This window comes from Manacus candei, unplaced genomic scaffold (assembly GCF_025592945.1).
Source record: "Manacus candei isolate 608988 ecotype Guabito, Panama unplaced genomic scaffold, ASM2559294v1 h1tg000050l, whole genome shotgun sequence".
NCBI lineage: Eukaryota > Metazoa > Chordata > Aves > Passeriformes > Pipridae > Manacus > Manacus candei.
The window spans coordinates 11,418,960-11,439,604 of record NW_026138098.1 but is presented as its reverse complement, the minus strand read 5'-3'; the positions used below and the strand labels follow the sequence as shown (position 1 = coordinate 11,439,604).

Genomic DNA, 20,645 nt, shown 5'->3' with positions numbered 1-20,645 from the left:
AGAAAATAACCCACACAAAAACACAGCCACCAAGGGCTACTAAATACCTCTACTAAACACTTGCTGTTTTATAAAGTCGTTGAACCATAAGTCAGTATTAGCTGAAAGGCTACATTAGAAAACTAACAGACATGTCTTGGCCTTGTTCTTATACCCTGTTGTTTTTATTTGCTGCAGGTTCCCATTGAAGATACTCAGCCAAGTGGATCTTTGGTTTAATCCAAAATAACCCTCTGTGCAACTGAAATGGACCTTCCTTATTCAATGATAAATGACTTGATGAGTTCACTTATAATAAGAAAGGCTAGAGTTCTAGTTATTATACAAGTAAACAGCCTCGAACCTTCTGTCGGTTAAATAAGACACAGTTAGATTTTGGATTTGGTTTGGGGGCAAGTTGCAACATGTAGCTCCTCTACATAACAATTCTAGATCTTTCATTTTCTTCAATACCAAACTAAACCCCCCATTTTTTCCCTTTTTTGTAGAGCACTAAGCATCATTCCTGGAGTTATTGCACATCAGAGATAATCCACACACACAAACAAGGCTATTATATCTCTATGCATGTTCTTTTCATGCCAATTCAACAGAAATTCTGCAAATTAACAAGCCCTGTTTACTTTGAGAGGTTTATTACATCTTCTTTCTAAACCAATTGACTCAGCATGTTTATTCTGAAACAAAAAATAGCAACTAAATATAAAAGAAGCCAACTGCCAAACTCAACGCTTTTATAATTACATTAATAGAGGGGCCAAACAATGCATTTATAATTATTACAATACTGACCATTATTTTCTAATGGGACATAGATTGAATAGACTTTATAGCTACACTAACTGTATTTTCAACCATCTTTTCTGTTTACTTTGAATTTTGGTGATGCCAAAAAACTAAAGTGTAACAGCAGCCATCAAAATAATACCAATAGTAAAAAGAAAAGCCTAACAAGAAGAGCGATGCTGCTTTTATATCAGTGGCCAGGAGTAATTTCTGGAGCTAGTGGAAAGTGGTGCCATTTGACTCAGGTCAATGAATTAAACACCAGTTTCTACAAGCAGAAGGGCTGACTCCTCATGAAGCTCTTCTCACTTAACCGTGTCTAATCTTCTTTGCTCCAAAAGTCAAATTTCCTCCCCCATCTCTTATCAGTATTTGTCATTGTTTACTCAGCCTGAGCAATCATTTGCCCACCTTATTCCACCATTAATATTTTCTTCCCTTTGTTACACCTCCCAAGTCCCTAATAGACAACAAACTTGGTTCACTTGCCATTTTAAGCATTTGCTATATGCATGGTCTTAGGGGGACATTTCAGATCTGTTTAATTTTATGTCTATCCTTTAATTCAATTCAGCATTTCAGTTAGTCTTGTGCAGAATTGGATAATTTTAAATGAATTAATGCAAAATATTCATCTTTGCAAAATGAAAGTGATCCAACTTGGTTATGAGATGAAACTATATCACAAAAGTAACATTTCCAGTGAGCACCTGTACCTATACAGAGTTCAGCTCTACCACAACATCAAGTGGGCATCATGTGTGAGAATGTAAGTTCATTTAGCTCTTCGCCCTGTCTCTGCTGATGGGTAACAACAGATATCTGTGTAAGACCTTGGGAAGCATGAATCAGTATTTCCTCTACTCTCCCAGTCTTCAGCAGTTGGGATTCTTTGCCTTTCTGGGCCACAGATGCCATCCCGAGATTGTTTCTGGAGCATAGAAGCTTCCTAAACAGTGTAATGCACTGTTGCACTTTGCATTTCTTGTTTATTTCTGCCCAGAAATCCCATCCTGGGCAGAGTTTTATTGAAAATTGTATGCTGTTTCAAAAAGCCTTACATGCGACGTCAGTATCTTAAATATTTCAGAGTTCTAATTTCTTTAAAAATTCAACCCCTGGCTCCTTAGCTTACACAGTCATTGATTGAATAAGAGCATTTCTGCCTTTTCACAACTGCACATGAAGTCCAGCTCTTTTCCTATTCCAGCTCCTACACGCTGTCCAATCACAGCTCTTTCTCTATGCTGTAGGTAGATATTACGTAGTCCTGTAAGTACAACCCTCAGCCCTTGTCCTACTATTATCCTTTGCTGAACTAAAATAAATTTTTTCAAGTGAGCTCTGCTTACTAAGTCATCCATTTGCTCACTGTGATTACCTCAGGTCTCGTTTTGATTCACTACCCTGCCTGTCTTCAAACTTGGAAATTATAACAGATTTATTACCAGACGAATGGCAAAGATGCCCTATATCATTGCACCTGGAACAAACCTTCCAGAATGTCATTAGAAATATCTTGCCAGGAGAGGATTTCTTGCAGATGACTTTTGATTCACATGAATTTGCTGATTCTTGATTATGCTTAACCAAATATTTCACTATCAAATAGCTGCAAACCCATACAGCGATAGCACACAAATCTCCCAACCACAGCCAGTATCCTGTTTTCTGAATCATGCAGCTCTCTCATATCACAATAAGTTCATTCATACTCCTGCTCACTCAGATCACAAACTGGACTGATTAACTCACAAAGAAACACTAAATAAGAAGTAGAATCCCTGTTCTGAATCCAGGGCCCTTTTGCTCCAATCAAACAAATTACTGTGTTGAGGAAGAAAAGTCAGGAGACTGAAAATAACTCCTCCAAGTCTCTCCTTAAGGCAGCATTTGGCTTCCAAGCGCTGTTGTGTATCATCTTAATAAAGCACTTGGGAAATAAATCAAAGGTTATTAAAACACTTGTGACATCACACTTGCTTCTTTGAGTAACATCCACGTCTTGAATTTACAGTACATGTATGCTGAGTAGCTGGTGGACTGTAAAGAAAAAAAAAGGTGTATTGGCTTCTTCCTTCTTTGGCTTCTTTACCAGAGAAAGTCTGCTGGGATTGTAATGAGCTTTTCTTACAAAAGAGTTAGCATTGTGAAAGCTGTTAACATACAGAGAGAGATTACAAAGAATAAAACCATTTACCTTTGAAAAGGGAATACTTAGAGGAAAATTTACTGAGGTCTTTGAGTTTCTTTCTTACTACTTTCATCGTGACTAGCCTCTAAATTTTATGCTGCCTCATAACAAGAGAGCACATCGTCACTCAAGCATTGGCAGGGAAGCGAAGAGAAATTATATTTCCACAATGCCTGTAGTCAGGGCACACTGCTCACAGGCAAAGGAGGTCAGAGTCTTGCAAACCACAGATGCGCTTACTAGAAAGGGCCAACAGTCTATAATTGATACAACTTACATTTTTAACTAGATATTAAAGTTAATATGGCAAGTCATCAAAACTCATGTTTCAGGGCATAAACTGACTTCTGTAGCAGAGTAAGAAATACAAATTATCCCAAAGGTAGCAAGTTTATTAAGAGTTTAACGCTGATAATAGTTGCCATTTAGCTGGAGGCAGGCTAGGGGAAAAAAAAGCATATCACCTCTTGAAAACTTTAGTAAGGAAAGTTCATTTTGAGGAAGAACTGAGGAAAACCTTCACGTTCTTACCTACTCCACAGTATGATGTTGCTTTCACTTAAGCTGCCTTACCACAGAGTAAGGAGAAAAAAAAGGCTCTAGTACTGCCTGCCTCACCTCCCAGAAAACACAAGAACAGAGGAGCTGAGAAGTTACAAACACAACAGGGGAAAAAAGATTGTTTCATATATTCATAAAGAAACAAGTATCAAAAATGAGTGCATTAAAATTTCATGTTGCTGCTACCTCTAGTGCTTCTCCCATCTAGTAGTTCTTACCAGCAGTGGCACACAGTCCATGGTCATATCTTCTGTGTTAATTTTCTTTCCTTGGAAAGAGAAGTGACTGTTTAAAAGGAATGGTTTTGATTCTCATTTCCTACCCTTTTGCAAAGATTAGCCTCTGTTCAGGCAAAATCCAAACTAACATCGTCATACATTGACTCAAAGATGACAATCCGTACAAGAGTTTCTCAAGGTTCTGTTAGGTATTGGAAGAGAATATAGCAGAAGTTTGGTTTGGTAAAGCATAGATCAAATATCTGTCAGGTTTCAGGTATGGATAAAGAGTGTAGGCTTATGCAGCTGTGTTTCTGTTCTCACTCTTCCAGGACTGGGTTTTATTAGCCAGCTTCATCCAAAACTCTCAGCTCATTTACTGCAGAGGGGCAGGTAACATAACCCCATTAACTCATGCATGCAGTGGTGAAGAAGCTGGCCTAAAGCTATATGTAGGAAGGCTAAGACTCACATCTGCCTTCCTCATTCCTCAGCTCTAAACAGAAGATCTGTTGCTTCCTACAACAGAAAGGACAGAAATAAAGGAGATCAAAAATGTGTGGGTTTCAGCCTCCTAGATTGATCCTTTGGAGCAGAGACAGCTTGAGACAATGTAAATACACACAAACCCTCAGTAAGAAAACAGTGACTTGTTGGTAAAGCATAAGGAGAGCTTAGACCTGCCTACAGATTCCTTTTATTCTGCTGTATTACCGAAGGGTGATTAAACAGATCTAGTTCTATCAGGAGAAGTTCTGGCCTCCTATTTCCCTTTTAGCTTATTTGAAAAAGGTTATGTATTCAAATATAAAAAAAAAGCTGGCCTAATTTTGATTTCAGTCCCTTTTCCCCCAGAGGTTTCAAGGCCCATAAGACTGGTAGCTGAGTGTTGTGTAGATTTTAAAGCCTGCAGCTTAAGCAAATTCTCTCAGAAGCTCTAGACACGCAGTCACAGCCTGCTGGGGAAGACTGGTAGCTTTTAATCAGTGACAAGGAACCTGCCATCTCCTTAGACTGCCTTCCAGTGTCTGTGTCCTTTCCAACCAGCTTTGTTTCTCCCTTATGTATGGGAAATACCTGTTTCCTGATTAACTCTGAGGGAGTGTTTGCTTTCTTCCTCTTCTGCCATAGAAGAGAGAGTATCTTTGTGACATCATGACTGTGAAAAACACCTCCAGTTTTACCAACAGTAAATAGTAACAGAACAGAAAGTTGTTTTTCTTTTTCTTGTTTTTTTTTTTTTTTTTTTAAATGCTGGACAGTGTAATCATGTAAGCCAATGGCCAACATTCAGCTGGTTTGCAGCAAAGCCAGTCTCAAGATTCTGCTTGGCCTGACCAGAGCTGTGATCTGAACCTTGGCCTTCAGTGTGACAAAGCATCTACATACTCAGTTCATGGAGATATCCACCCCATTCTTATTCCCCTTCCATCCTACCTAATTTGTCTTTGCAGCCAAGACACTTTAAGCAATTAAGAAAAAGCTCTCAGGAAGCGAGTGTGAACAATCTGCGGTTGGGCTTTCCCATGTTTACAGCAATTTGAGCTATTCAATTCTCTCTTCACTACGAGAAAACCAGGAAGTGAGGCTGTCTTCCACCACAGAAAAGCTGAGGTTCTGAGCAACCACCCAACTCCAGTAGCTCAGGCTTGAAGGAAAACCGGAAAAAAATTATTGGGAACATATACACAGATATGTATATAGAGTCAGAAAATACAGCAGTAAAAAGTACACTAGTAGAACGAACAACACTCTTTCTGCACGAATTTTGCCTTGCAGGAAGATGGGATATCAGTTTCTATCTCTCCTCATGAAGTCATTTAATGAACAATACATGTGGTGTTTCTGAATTTCTATTACTTTTCAACTCAGCATCTCTCATAGATACACTGTCTATCCAGATGAAAAGAGATTTTATCTTCATACCTAACTACACAGCACACAGTAAAATGCATGCTAGGGAAATCCTGACAGAAGAAACTCATTTGGGGGATAGGGAAAAATAATGGGCAAAAGGAAGGTGTTTTACCTTCCACTACCATGCAAAGTACTGCATCAGTTTAGACTGCATTACAATTGACGTTCATAATCAACAGGACACGTCCTCCTCTACCACTTAATGCATCTCACCAGTGAAATTCCTCAGTGCAGTAGCAGTGGGAAGCTGATAGAATGGATAGAAAAGTTCCTGAATCCCCCCACGCCTCCTCCAAGCCTATATGAGGAGAAGTCAAGACGCAAATTAATTCCTGGCTCACCAGGAATCAAGTGTCCCTCACGTTGTCTCTGTCATACAAGTACAAACTTTCTCAGTGCTGAGTACACAGAAGCCATCATGGCACATCCTAATGACAGGAGACAAAATGAACCTTCCTTGCCCTAGTTGCTCCAGTGACCTGCACAGTATTCACTAACTGTGGTCTCACCCAGTAGCCCTCAGCCTTCCTAAAGGACTCTGTGCCTTCCTGATGAACAGCTCATGCATTGGTGTCCCACTTTACACACACAGAGCCGTCCACAAAGTCCACTGTACTCCAAGGCACAGAAGCCCCTGGCAGGATCACACCCAAAAGTGGGCTTTGTTATCATTATTGAAGGCACAAATTGATTAATTGTGGGCCTTATTTCTCCTCTTCAGTTTTGTCCAACTATTATTTGGTAGGTTAGAGAAATCAAAAAAAAAAAAAAAAGGACACTTCCAAGCTAGCCACTATTTTTTGGTGTAAATGCTATTCAGTTTATGCTGCATAAGAAACATACTATTGATATATCTTATGCATTTTTACAGCACATAGTTTCCAGGTGCTTCACTAAGTCCTTCATAAGAGACCTAATGACACATGCCTGGCCCTTTCTGCAATAACAATAAACTGTGAATGTTTGCATGGATAATTCCCAAGGTGGAGATGCAGAAATATTTTGGGCCTGGATCTGAAGACCTTAGAGTTCAGATCTCAAGCTAGTATTAGGTACTAAAGTGGATTAGCTTTTTGTTAACCCAAGGTCAGCCCCAAAGACACTTTCCTTTTTGTGATTAGTAGCAGTTAAATCCCTATGAATAGATAAGTACAATTTTACCCAGATCTGAAAAAGGAAGAATGATTGTATAGACATGAAGGAATGGAAGTATCAGAACATAAAGGGTGTTCTGATTTCTGTTTATGAACTGGTAACTATTGTGTTGTTTTTCCTCTTAGATATCAGTTCCAGTCTAGCTTGTCTGCAGTTATTACACATCCACAACAGATGGATGAACCCCATGGACCAGAACTAGAGATAGTTCTGTTATGTTTTACCAATATCATTTGCATAAACAGGTACGGTCTAGGAAAGAGATATGTAAGTTCATCATCTACTTTACAGAACAGGAAAGAAAAACTGCATTTAAACACTGTATGTCTGTAAAACGGCATGAACGTGGTGCATTTGCTATTTACAGTATATTGCTAATATATGTAGCATTAATATTCATTATCTTGATTTACACGTTTCTTTCATGCGGAAAATGGATTTGAGTCCTTTCTGATTTACTTGATAACACTCCTACATTTCATGACTGGCTGCAACAGAGAACACATTTCTAATACGCTTAATAAATTTACATCATCATTAGTGCAGAATATTTTATCCATACAGACCAGGGAATAAGCAGCACAGCACTAAATCCACAATCAAATCTGATCCTTCAAAATATCAGGGTATGATTCTTCAAGCTATGTAAAGGCAGAACTTACATAAGATTGATTAAATAAACACACATATGACAAAAAATACAATAGTTTTACTGGCTCTTATTCCTCAGGGAACATAAAACTCTGGTAAAATTCAATAAAATTTCATTTTCCTGCTGAACTAGGATCTATTTAACCATCTGCTGTGAGTTGTTTCCTAGGTAGGTCTTTTTTGGCTTTTTGAGTGCACTTTTTGTTTGATTGGTTGGCAATCCCCATACCCGCCCTCCAGCTTTATTTGAGCTGGTTTTGATAACATGAAAAACATCCCAGGAGACAGAAGACTTGACTGTGGTAGAAGTTTTTATTTCTGTTAGTCACCAGGGTAAAATGAGTCCCTTCGTGTAAAAACTTGATAGCTATAGGAACTATTAGGTCCCTAAGGGTCCTGATGGCTGAACAGTGTGTCCCATCACAGAGAAAAACTCTGCACTGAGCTCCACACACAGTGCATAAAATCCATGTTCTAAGCCCACTTCCAGTGCAAGCAGATCTCCCGCTGTGATCAAACCATAAAAAGATACTGCTTCCTACACAAATAGCTGAGTGTGCAAACTCATTCTTCCCTTCCCCCAGATGCCCTCCAGCATCTATACACAGAGCAGACAGAGGTTGCTATGTTTGCAGGAGAGAAAATGAAAAAAGAATTAAACTAAAAGACACAAGGAAATGTCATTGTTACAATTTCACTAAATGCCCATAGGAGATAATGTGGCAGCATTTATCAAGCTCTGATATTCATTTAAGAAAAGTGACTTACACTGTGCAACTGGAGCACTGTATTTATAGATAAAAGCATTTCAAATAGTCCTTTTCAAGTTCCTTTTTCCCACGAAACTGCTGGTTAAAATGTGCTTAATGAGACTTTCCTTCCCCTCACTTTGTCAGTTCCTCTCATACGGATTTGCTTCTCCATCCTACTTCAGCTAAAAAACCCTAATCTGCTGTTGCAGAGCAGACTGTGTCACTAAGCCACACATTATGACCTTATTAGTGTGGTTCAGCAGGTAGAAAATAAATGTGAGAAGTAAGGACCCAACATAAAAGTTCCAGAAGAACAATGAATGTATTAACAGACATCCTGGAAATTCCCCTCAAAGGAAGTAAGCAAATACAGACAAACTCTTAAGTGTCCTGTTGCAATAACTCTCTAGTCCAGAGAAGAAAATCTCCACAAACACATCAATAATTTCTGAACATGACAAGAGTGAGAGAGGGCATTCTTACATAGCAAGGAGCCAGAAAATTTCACGCAGAAACATTAGTATTGGAGGTTTCAAAGCACCTACAGTATTTATAACCACATGGCTGGGGTAAACTCACAGCCAAGAACTTTCCAGCAATGGGATTCAAGGGAGAGAAAGATGTCTAACAGAGATCATCTGGCTAGTATCATAGAATGGTTTGGGTTTGAAGGGACCTTGAAGATCATATAGTTCCAACTCTCCTGCCCACCCACTAGACCAGCTTGCTCAAAGACCTATCCAACCCAGCCTTGAATACTTCACAGGATGAGACATCCACAACTTCTGTGAGCAACCTTTTCCAGTGTCTCACCACCCTCACAGGAAAGAATTTTGTCCTAATATCTAACCTAAATCTACTCTCTTTCAGTTTAAAGCTATTCCCCCTCGTCCTACCACATTGCAAGTTTGTGTTCAGATATGATCCTCAATCTTCATCTACCTCTCTCCCTGAGGTTTCTATCCCTAGAGCAACTGCAAGAGGAAAGAACACGTTCCAGTTTCTCCACTGCTTCTTTTCATTATCTAACATACTAATACTAACCCATCTTCAACAGTAAATGTTTTCATCAACACACTCCCATACACAATGATGCTTAGGGGACTACCCAACATACAGGCACAACACAAGGGTACTTAGACCTTAGTATCAAGTACCTTGGTCTACCTGAGCCCAATATCTTGTCTCTAGCAGTGTCTGAGAGCAGGACAGTGAATTCTTTATTTCATTAAGTTATCTCATGGAATAAATGAAGGTTACTGATTCTTCTCTGGATTACATACCCCATTTCCCCATCTTGAAAGGACAGTTCCAGGTTGATTTGCAGTGGGGGTGTTGGAAGGAGCAGATGAGTAAACTGATGGACAGTAGTTCCAGGTTAAACAAAAAGGCCATGTAAAATCTAGAAATAGATCCACTCTAAGTTCTCCAGGAAGGAAAAAAAAATAGCAACTCTTCAAAATCTCTGCTTTACACAGGGAAAATTAAATCTAGATCTATAGGAGGCATAAGTATTTTTCAGCATCCTTGAGATTTCTTCATGGTATATGTGCTGAAGCTTCCTTACTGAAGAAACCAGGAGTGGTGAAGGACAGCTTGGAAGGGATAAGCTTTCCTGATTGGGGGAGGTCAGAGTTCAGGCACAATATTGGAGTGTCAAGAGTATCACCAATAACTTCCAGAACTAAAACAGCAACAGATCACATTGTAGAATGCTCTCACACTAAGCAAACTCTACATCTTCCTACTTTCTGGCTGAGAACAGAAGTTTAATTACTGTTATTTCTATATGAAGTTCCATGAAATTACCGATTACTGCCCAAATACAGAGCAATAAGAAGGCAAAGAGGTGAATGGTAGCACTCATGCCTTGTCAGCTTCTCAAGGCCCTGAAAGTGTCCTGCACAAACACCTTTCCAGAGCATCATATTTACACAAATAGAAAAAGATGAGTCCCCCCCACAGCTGTCTACAGCTCACGGATACCCTATACACTATTCTGACATTTTTATTTATTTGAAACGTAAGCTTATCTTACTCCAGTGGTAAAAAACATCTTCTCCTAACTCTCACAGCTTAATCCTCTTTGTGATCTGAGAGATATCTATGAGAGGAAGAGAAATAAATCCAGTACACTCAGTTAATTGCTCAGTGACAGATAATCTTTTTTTCCTCCATTTTCATCCTGTTCTATAAAAAGAATAGCAAAAAGTAAATAAAAAGCCCTCAACTAAAACTGTGGAAAAAATCTGCTGAGATTGGCATAATGGCATAATTAAAGTCAGGCACAGCCTGATGCAAAATTTCATTTACCAAGTACAGTTGCAGCAGCTTACTTGCCATTCAAAGCTCACTGAGCACAGAGCCTTAACACTCTAGTAGATAATACAGATTCTCTTCATCTCTTTTCTCTTATTGTATTTCATCTCTTCATGTCTGTCACCAGTGGTCTTTTAATTCATCAGTAGTTTTGGAAGGATGATCTCCATCTGTTAGTGTTGCAGCCAACTGCAGTTGTAACTCCAGTAGTTAAACTGGTTGAAAAATTACAAAGAAATGTCATCCTAGCAGGTTCTAGTGTATTTATAAAGACGACAGATTCATATACTGCAGGCAATGGCATAGTTGGGTTATAGGTGGTTACAGTCCCATCAGTCATAAAACTGCTTAAGTCACCCAACTACGCTTTCAAATGACAGATGTGCTTATAACCAGCTATCACATAAATGACTCGTGTCCGTGACATGCTTCTAAACAGCCTTTCATCATTCATCAGCTTTTTGAGAATGCACTCAGCACAGGAGGCAAGAGTGGTATTTCTTTGTCATGTATTCAAGACAGATTGCACTTCAGTTGTGGATACCTGCAGAACTACCTTTCTCCTCTAGCCTTCAGAAACAGAACTTTAGAAAGGAAACCAGACATGAGATCATGTTTTCTTCCATTCCCCAGAATAAAACCTAGAGGCATGAAATAAATTGCAAGATATGTTTCACCTCTTCGCTCAAACCTATTTTTTCCTATCCTTTTCAAACAAGCAGAGAGATTTAAATTAACATGTCACTTAAGCAGCCAGGAGGAACAACAGCTAATAACTTCTATCAGGTAAATTGAATAATAATATATGCCCATCTCACCATTTCTATTTATCACACTAAGAGCAGAGAAGCTGTCCTGGGATATTCATAGGCATATTTATTAGTGACCTGAAGGCATGCCTGCACAGTGAGCGGGGATCTAGCAGCAGAGCTAGACTCAGGACAAAGCACAGTGTGACCACCTAAGGCTTATATAGGGCAACAGGACTGAAGAAAATACAAGGAAGGGCACTGGCATCTTCCAGGGCAGCCATGAGCACTGAAGAGCCAATCAAAGAGTAATGGAGCACTGCAAAGACAAGTATGTTTTTTCTGGTTCTCCTTCAACATTTCCCAGTCCAAAGCAATCACTCATGGATTCTGGATGGTTGGCCATACAACGGCAATCAAGTCCTGACATGTGACATTTGCCAAGTGAAGTCTGATGGGTTCAAAGTAAGACAAGTGGTTCCTCAAATAATTTATGGAATTCCTTGCTCTAAGAATTTATGGAATTCTTTGCTCTTGCTCACAGGTACTAAAAATTTTAACACACTCTAAAAGATACTGAGAAAGTTAGCTCATGGAATATTAATCCCATGATATATATTAATATATATATAAAAAAAATTATTCTGATCCTGATACACCTTACACTTAAGATTGAAGAAGGACCCCAAACTTAAAGCCTAAGAAGGAATGCTAGGAGAATACTAAGAGAAAGTGTCAGCTATGATGATAATTTTCATATAGTCTTTCATATAGACTGGTTCTTGGTAATAGGATACCAAGTTAGAGGAAACAATCAGGTTATTTCATGTTGTTAATCACGTTCTGACGTTAGGACTGCACTGCACTCACTAGCTCTAGGACTGCTACATTGCTAAGGCCCCAGCTATCTGCTACATCCTCCAGAGACACCCCCATGGTCCCTTCTCTTTTAATCGGGGCAAAATTTTATGCCATTATGGAATGCCCCACAGAGACTAATTCTGAAACAGGCAACAGTGTAGGGTCAACAAGAAGCATGTTTTCCACTCTGATGTGGCTATTTTCAGTCAGAAAACCACATCTTAACACAATCCTGCACAATCACATAAGCTGATCTTCAGCACTGTCAGCAATGGGGAAGGAGGTGTCTTCACATGCTGAAAGGCTGTATCTTTCTCAAAGACTAATGAAACAGAGATGAGTATTTCTCAGGGTGAAATGACCAACGCTAGTAAAAGGAAGTAGAAATAGTATTTTTCATATTTATGAATATTCTTTTTTAAAACCACTGTGAAATTAACAATCTAGCACAAATTCCCTTTATAAAACATTGCCAAAGCCGCATGCCTGAGAGACCCTTTATGTGTGCACACACCACAGTAAAGACAAGGGAGTAGAAAGTCATAGCAGCAAGGTATATGGATGAAAAACATATTTATTCAACCCTGAAAAATACTAGTTTTTTGAGTGTTCTTGTTGCTGTTCAGAACAAATCCTAGGAGTTTTGTGTTTCTTTAGGGTTTAGTTTTTCTGTCTTGGGTTAGGTTTTCCTGTTTGTTTGATTTTGGTTTTGTTTCATTCTTTCAGGCCAGTGGGCAAAGCAATAGCCTGAGTTCAGAATATAATTCATGTCAATCCCTCCTCTGTCATTCTCTTAAAACCTACTCAATTCCTTGAACAAAAAGGTTATTTGTTCTATTTCTGCACCAAAAATCTTGCTTGGTGAAGAAAACCCCTTTTCCATGCAAGTTTATCAAAACAAGGTCATTCTAACCAGAAGTTTCAGTTTCAAATACCCAAAGTTTTCTTCTACTGTGACAGTAGCCTATTCACCTCCATCAGTGACCTGCATACAAACCCCCTGAACTTCCCACCAAAGTTTCACAGATGAAACCCTAAGAAAACCTCCCTTTCATCCATTACTGCTCATAAAAGTAACACGAGGGACAGGTAAAGTAAACATTTTTAGATTCCTTCTTCAGAGAAGTAAAGAGGCACCATCTGCTTGCACTGAATCCAAGTAACAGCCCTAAGAAATTGTCCACGGCCTAGCTCCTTCCTTTGGTTCATAGAGTGCATGATACGCTTTGAAATCATGAAGGTATTGAAACATTGAATCAATCTAGCAGTCAAGTGGAAATCAATTATCTAGTACTAATACCATCAGTTCTAGTCAACAGACATTGAATACTCACTCTTAGGTATTCCCCCAGTCTTAGCAGTACTGGCTTTTCATAAGGATCATTTGGGCAGACAGCCATGAGATCCTTCATTATAAACAAGAACTTTAGGCTGTTAAAAAAAATAAACGAATTGGCTCATTTTGATCTGAATAAGACAGGGAAGGGTAAACCAAATGACAGTATATCCACGGAGTACCTTATCTACCTGAAACAAGACAATCAGACTTCAGCCTCTTTGTCCTTGAGTATGAAAGAAATGGGAGAGAGGGTTTAGCTACAAACCTTCCAACACATTTCAAGAAATCCAATTAAATTCAATAAAAGAATTGCATCAGGCTCTTCCTATTTAAGTAAGGTGATAATTATTAACTCAATTTATCTCCATACCTCCAAAGAGAGCTCTCTGTGATGCTTCCCAGGTTGTAGTCATACAGCTTTGTCAGAATTAGAATCACCTGAAGGCAAAAGAAGAAATCATGATTAGTCTCAAACAATTACAATCTCACAGAACTGAAATAACCCCGGGGAGGGCTTAGATTTCTTTTAATGGGTGCTTAACATAATTGAATGAATTGTTAAAAGCATTTGCCTAAACTGACATGGAAAGAATTTGCAGAGGTGTACCTTTAGCCAATTAGACCTTTTCTCATTCAGCTCCTCTGCATGTTATCACCAAAAGGTTCTTCCCTCAACCCCAGGAGGCAATGGGAAGGAGCTGAAATACTAAAGTTTTAGGATACAAGATGAGATCTTGTATGCAGTAGAAACAGTGAATATTTTCTGCTCTGTTTCACAGGCATTGAAGCTGCTGACTTTTTTCACAGCTGTGGTGCACTGACCTGCCTCCAGTCAAACTCTAGTTGTAGCAGATGACATGACACAAACAAATGATCGCCAGTTTTGACTTGGGAGACTCAGACTGGACATCAAGAAAAATCTCAATGAGGAAAACAGTTCAACACTGGGACAGACTACCCAGAACATGGGTAAAGTCTCCATCCCTGTTGTTTCTTAAGACCTGGCTAGACAAAGTCATGGCTGACCTGACCTGCAGCTGGTGATAACCATGCTTGGACTAAGAGGTTGAACTGGGGGCCTCCAAATACCTCTAACAACCAATGTTTCTGTGACTTCAGTGAAAAGTTTTAGATTTATTCAAAATGGAAGTGTTTCCAAGTTTAGAACTTTTATCAGCTCTTTTGATAAACAGCCTTTCCCTCCTGCCAAAACAGACACTTCTAGAATAAAATTATCGTACTATGGGGAGGAATGCAATTTTAGCAAAAAGCATTTTGAGCAAAACATTTCAGCCTGCTCTTCTGTTAATATCTTCAAAAAATAATTTCTGACTTTCAAGATGTTGGGCTCCTTTAAGAAGACCTACATTTGGGACAAACTACTAGACCATTACTATTGCTACTAATTCATTTTGCATGTCTCCCTGCAAGATCACTGTATATCTTATCGTCCTCCCTATTCCATTAAAACCACAGTAAATTAGAGTCCCAACACTTATCTGACAAAACTCTGATCTATATATCTCTTATTATTTTCAGCCTGGGTTCCTAAGAAACGAGGCACACAGATACACATCCCCCTGCTCCCCTGGTAAAATTGCCAACTTCAACACTTTTGTCAGAGCAACAAAGGACTGTAGGAAATTCAGTGCCTATCTGCCCAATGCTGCTGCCTATCAGCTGGCACCAGCATGGCAGAGGAATTACCACATAGCTGCTTGCACTAGGGGAGGAACAGACCTCACCACTGCCTTTTCCAAAGCCAAAAGCCCTTCTACATCTTACACACTGATAGCCCTAAAACAGCCACAGCGGGAATTGTCTCTTTCCAATATGCTCAGCATGTGAGATGGCAGAAAAAGCTGATGTGGGAGCTGAGGGCATAAGTGAGCACACAGTGCTATAGCGGAAGGTATAGGGGACAGAGGACACACATCTGACAGATATCTGTTTCTACAGCACAACTCTTGAATCTCTCGTAGCACAAAGAAAGGCTGCCCAAAGCACTTCCTATCTGCACAAACACGTCATGTGAGGCTCATGGGGAAATTTACACAACAGCCACGATCCCCCTCTGCTCCCCAAGGCACCCTGACATGGCTGTCCCCTCCGCTCCCCAAAACCCCACTGCTGTCCAGGAGGTGTTTTCCCCTCGCCTGGCAGGTCCCTCTTTGAAGAGGCAGTCAAGGTGTGAAGTGCCAGCTGTCTGCCGAGGCATCAGATGGCCAGGCTGCGGAGGGCACATATGGTTCACCAAGGCTCATACCAATTAGCGCTTTGTAAGTGCTAAATCTCAATCGCCACCCTCCCAGGAATGCTTATCAATGACAGCAGGGCAGCTGTCTGCTCCAGATACAGAACTGTGCCGCTGCCATCCCTCACAGCACCCTCTGAATGGGTCTGTAAATCCCCTACTTGGCAAACAAATAAAAATCAAGGGAGGAGACAAACTCCTTGTGTGCATAAAACCTTTCTGAATAACAACTCGCCCAATGAAAGGTAGCAGTGAACTCCATGATGTGCAGTGCCAGCCTGCTTGCAGACACTCTGTGGGAGTTGTACATACCCTCAGCTTTGAGCCTCCCTTGGACCTGCAAAGCAGCTGTACAGTTGCCTGTATGTCTTTCCAAGTCTTGTTTTCTTCTCTTGTCCCTCTCCTGCTGCACTTGCCAGAGGTACCAGAGATGCAAATGACTAACGAATGTTTCCCCTAATTAATATTTTGACATTTGGCAATTTTAGAAGTAGACCTGAAGATAACAGGTATAGAAATTGGGAATAATAAACAGGAAAAACAGTGTGATTTTCTCCCTGTTCTTTGCCACTGGTTGATGTAATCTTGGGGAAGACCATACAAGAATCAAGAAACACTTCCCCCGACTGTAAAATACAGGAATCAGAATCAGGTTAATTTTATTTTATGCAATACTAAAATTAGCAGTGTGTAATTAGTGGTGATAACTAGACTGAGAATTATTTTTCATAACATACTCAGATTTTTACTTTTTCCCAACTGAGAAAATTTACAAATCTAAAACAACCACGAAAGAAAACTCCATTGAGATTTTTAATCTTGTCACTTGAGGGTGAAAAAATATTGCAACTGACATCCCAAAAAGAATATGAAATTACAAAAAAATTAAAAGTGCCAATATGAGAAATCAAAATATTTATCTTCCAGAGAGTAGAAATGTCTCTTTTGTTCTTTTTTCTTCCTTCAGAAATTTCAGTAAAACCCACACAATCTTGAAGTTCTGTAGCTCCCTTGGAATTGTTGGGGGGGGGGGGAAAAAGCCAGCTGCATTCCATCATAATTATTTTTTATATAGCTCTAACAATCCTTCTGCAGAGGCATCCCTGGACTCATCTAAATATGCATCTTAATTGCTGACTAGCTACATCAAGAATCCTAAGTAATATTCCTATATCCTGACTTCTTAGTAAATTTAGGATTAAATCTTAGCATTTAAGATTTCCAAGCTAATATATATATTTGACACCATGCTGTGGTGAACATATGCACCCATTTAGATATCTCCACTTGGTGCAGATACCCTATTTTGAGAATGCTTAGGAGCTTTTCTATTAGAAGCTTTCTAATTTTTGAGAATCTGTATCAACTCCCGAATGTCTTAAAGATTATCCTTAGTTTCAGCAGTCTCCTTGTGTCATTTACAGTTATTCAAATACCAGTAACAGACCTGCTCAAACATATATGTACAGAACAAACAGATCATTGGGCAGAAAATTAGTTATTTCTGACGTAGAGGTCAGTATTCTCTTTTCCCTTTTGTAATGATACTTGAATAACCTACATAAGGCCATGGTTCTGGATATATTTACTTGTTCAGAAAACATTTTTTCTCCTTTGCTATTCTCATTTCTTTGTTATTTAGCTTGCAAAGGTTAGTTCATGTTTAAGGCTGTTTCTTTTTCTTTTTTTCCCCGCCCTCTGTAGCTGTCACTGTGTAGTACTGAGGAACCTAATGAACAGAGACATGCATATCATATTCTTCTAAATGTCAGAAGAGGGGCTGTGAAGAAGCTCAGTAATGAAACGAAAAACATTGTCTCGCCTTTTCCTTATTTCTTGCTTTGTTTTTGTTTTCTGGAAGCGTGTGTTTTTCTCCTTTACCATTTACCAATCAATGCAAGCTAACAAGAGCAAGAAGCAAAAAGCAGGCAAAGTAGAAATACAATGAAAAGGAGCTGAAAATCCAGCCTTATGCTAGCTCTGCTGTGAATACAGATAACCCTTCCTATTCCATAGAAATACAAGACTTCAGAAAGTCTGTTATTCATTAGGATCAGCAATTGAAGTGGATTATTCTGCCACAGCAGCTGGGACAGAGAAGGAGACACAAAACTTTATCACTTCTGCACTGATAGCTGAGATTAAAAGATACTTGATCCTGGGTTTTACCACATCCCAAGGGAGCACACCTACCAAGAGATATAGCACTAAAAATGTTTTTAGTTACTCATAAAAAGCAGAAAAGCCCCAGCAGGCAGGAAACAGATAGAAGCCTTGGTGGGTTGGCACAGCCACATGGAAGAAAACAGACTGTCAAAAGAGGTGCTTAAACCTGGCTCACCCATCTGCCAAAGGAAACCAGCTCCAAATGGCTATTCTAGGAATAACAGGGTATTTGCACTTGGGACACCATCAAGTTTTATTTAAAACTAAGACAGCGTTTTCAAGGAAAACACACTTTGTTAAACACTCCTGACCTGTGATTGCTTTTTAAGACTTGGGATGTGAGGGCCTACCTGTAGGATTCAAAACGGCAATCAGTGGCTGGGCAGAAGAGGCTGCTCTGCAAACTTGCCAGTTTAGGCCCTAGCAGGGTCTTTGCTATCGCAGGAGAAATTCTAGGGTAAACATGGCTAAATTTTTCCCACACCTACCTTGGCTCATGATCAACTGATTCATGCTATCTCACCATATCCTTCTTTGCATTTCTGACCCAGGTTTAGAACTGGCTTACATCTTTCTCCTGACCCTGTTCTCAACTGCTCTGCAAACGCATCTAGGAAGCTACCCCAGGGTATCAGCCAGAATTTGTCCTTTACTGCAGCACTAGTTCCGAAGGATTACATTTAAACTGACTTTTCTCCCCTGGCAAAAGATATTGCATCTGATCAAACAGTGCTGAACTAGCTGGCCAGGAAGGTAGTGAACAGAAGTCTGCAGGTTGCTGCTCATCAGCTTCATAACATATCTGGAAGGAAGCGATAAGCTGCACTCTGTGGCTGTGTAACTCACCCGCTGTTTATAATGTGGGGCCAGAAAGCAAGCCAGCCCACACTGCCACAGCTACACAGAAATCAGCACCCAAGACAACTAACAGCACACTAGGTCAGGGATCTGTAACACTCCACAGTACTCACTGACAACTGCAAATTTACCCCTGGGAATGCTACCTGAGCACTGCGTTAAAAGATGTCCATACTTATGCAAGCTCAGCTAAACAAGGACGTGGACTGCAACAATCATTGTGTTCCAGGTTTGAACAGAATCACTAAAGACCCACTGCACAAAGTGGTCTGTGATAATCCAACTCAATTTCATTTACACCGACAGCTCACCTTGGATACGTTTTATCAGTTTAATTCTCACCACCACCCCCAGGTCCCCTCTGCAAATGCTTTCCACCTTATGCAGCACAAGGTACTAAATTCATACCAATGACTTGCAGAGCTCTGCAGTGACAAGAGATTTTTCCAACAGAACACCACAATCAAATTTCTAAAGGTGTTCACTATAACTTGTTGGGCTCTGAATTTTGTAATGTTACCTCTAGACTGACCCAAAACTGTGCCAGAAAGATGGGCCCTACAGGATTCCAGTGCTGATTTCAAAATCACAACAGGCCTTTGTTTATGAAGACAAAACTGGCCCCTCTCCTTTAATATTTTCAAACTTTCATGCTTTGCATGTTCATTTGCTTGTGTTTCAGTCAAGACTGCAGATGTCCTGGGATAAACCACAGCACTAAAAAATACAGTCATTTGTCCACTTTCCTGACTTGCACACTATCAGCTCTCAGCACTAATTGTGTACAGGTTGCCCCTTAACATTTTGTTGAAATAATTTTAAAGTGGTATATTTGGTAAAATATTTCTAATACCTGACTGATAGCCATTTACAGCAGCTTTCTGAATCAGTTTCTTGTGAGAACTGTTAATGTGGTGACCAGATATTCCCTACTGACCACTGAAATCCCAGGGAAAAAAAAGGAAAAAAAAAAAAAAAAAGAGGAGCATGCAACACATCCAGAGATTCTGGGACTCAACACACCATATCTGCAGTTTGGTTGCTCTACTGTTATGAGTTTAAAAGGTTTAGACATAAGGTTTGTCCCACACATAACACTGGCAGTCTTCAATGTAACTATTTTGTTAATAAAGTATTATAATGTACATAGCTATGTAAAAAAATTATAGATTTAATGGTGTAACTATATTTACAAGACTCTTCTAATGAAACTGTCACACTGCCTTCTAATTGGGAAGAGAGAAAGAAATATCCAGGCACAATCAAGACAGTTTAAGTACACCTCAATGTGCAGTGATCCATGAATCCCTTATTAAACTCTAGAGATCCTTTCCATCCCCTACTTAGCAGGAACATAAGTCAATAACAAAGAAGCACTAAATTAAGTTTTCACAAGCCTGCTGGTCTGCTATAATTGAGCAGGAAACTAAAGGTTTTGAAGCTTTCTTATGCACTCTGTGTCAATAAAACGTATTTTTCAGGCTGTTGTGTTTGAGAATATGCACATTCAAAGACTGGAAATAATTGGGCACCTATGTGTTCCCTTTATCTTTACCTTCCCAATACCACACTGTTTTGGGTCTGGCTGAGCTGGAGTTCATTTCCCCACAGTAGCCCTCACAGTGCTGTACTTTGTAGTGGTAGCTAGAAGGGTGTTGATAACACACCGGTGTTTTGGGTACCGCTGAGCACAGCACCAACACTGTGACATTCCTTCCTCAGTTGAGGGCAAGATCCTGGGAGGGGACACAAGTAAGCCAGCTGACCCACACTGACCAAAGGGATATTCCATACCACATGACATCTGCTCAGACATAAAAGCTAAGGCAAGCAGCAGAAGGAGGCATTCATTGTCTCCAACAGCT

General features: G+C 39.8%; 1 protein-coding gene across 4 annotated transcripts in view; it reads right to left on the bottom strand.

The window, feature by feature from the left end:
• SORCS1 (sortilin related VPS10 domain containing receptor 1) overlaps positions 1–20,645 on the bottom strand; it is a 264,539-nt gene that overhangs the window by 165,770 nt on the left and 78,124 nt on the right. For 2 of the 4 annotated variants that reach the window (XM_051800441.1, XM_051800444.1), the window contains exon 2: positions 13,873–13,940. In XM_051800441.1, the coding sequence (XP_051656401.1) occupies positions 13,873–13,940 (68 nt within the window). Of the gene's footprint in view, positions 1–3,759; positions 3,810–3,863; positions 3,962–4,836; positions 4,857–13,872; positions 13,941–20,645 lie in introns of those variants that run through there. The other 2 variants (XM_051800443.1, XM_051800442.1) reach the window with 2 other exon arrangements.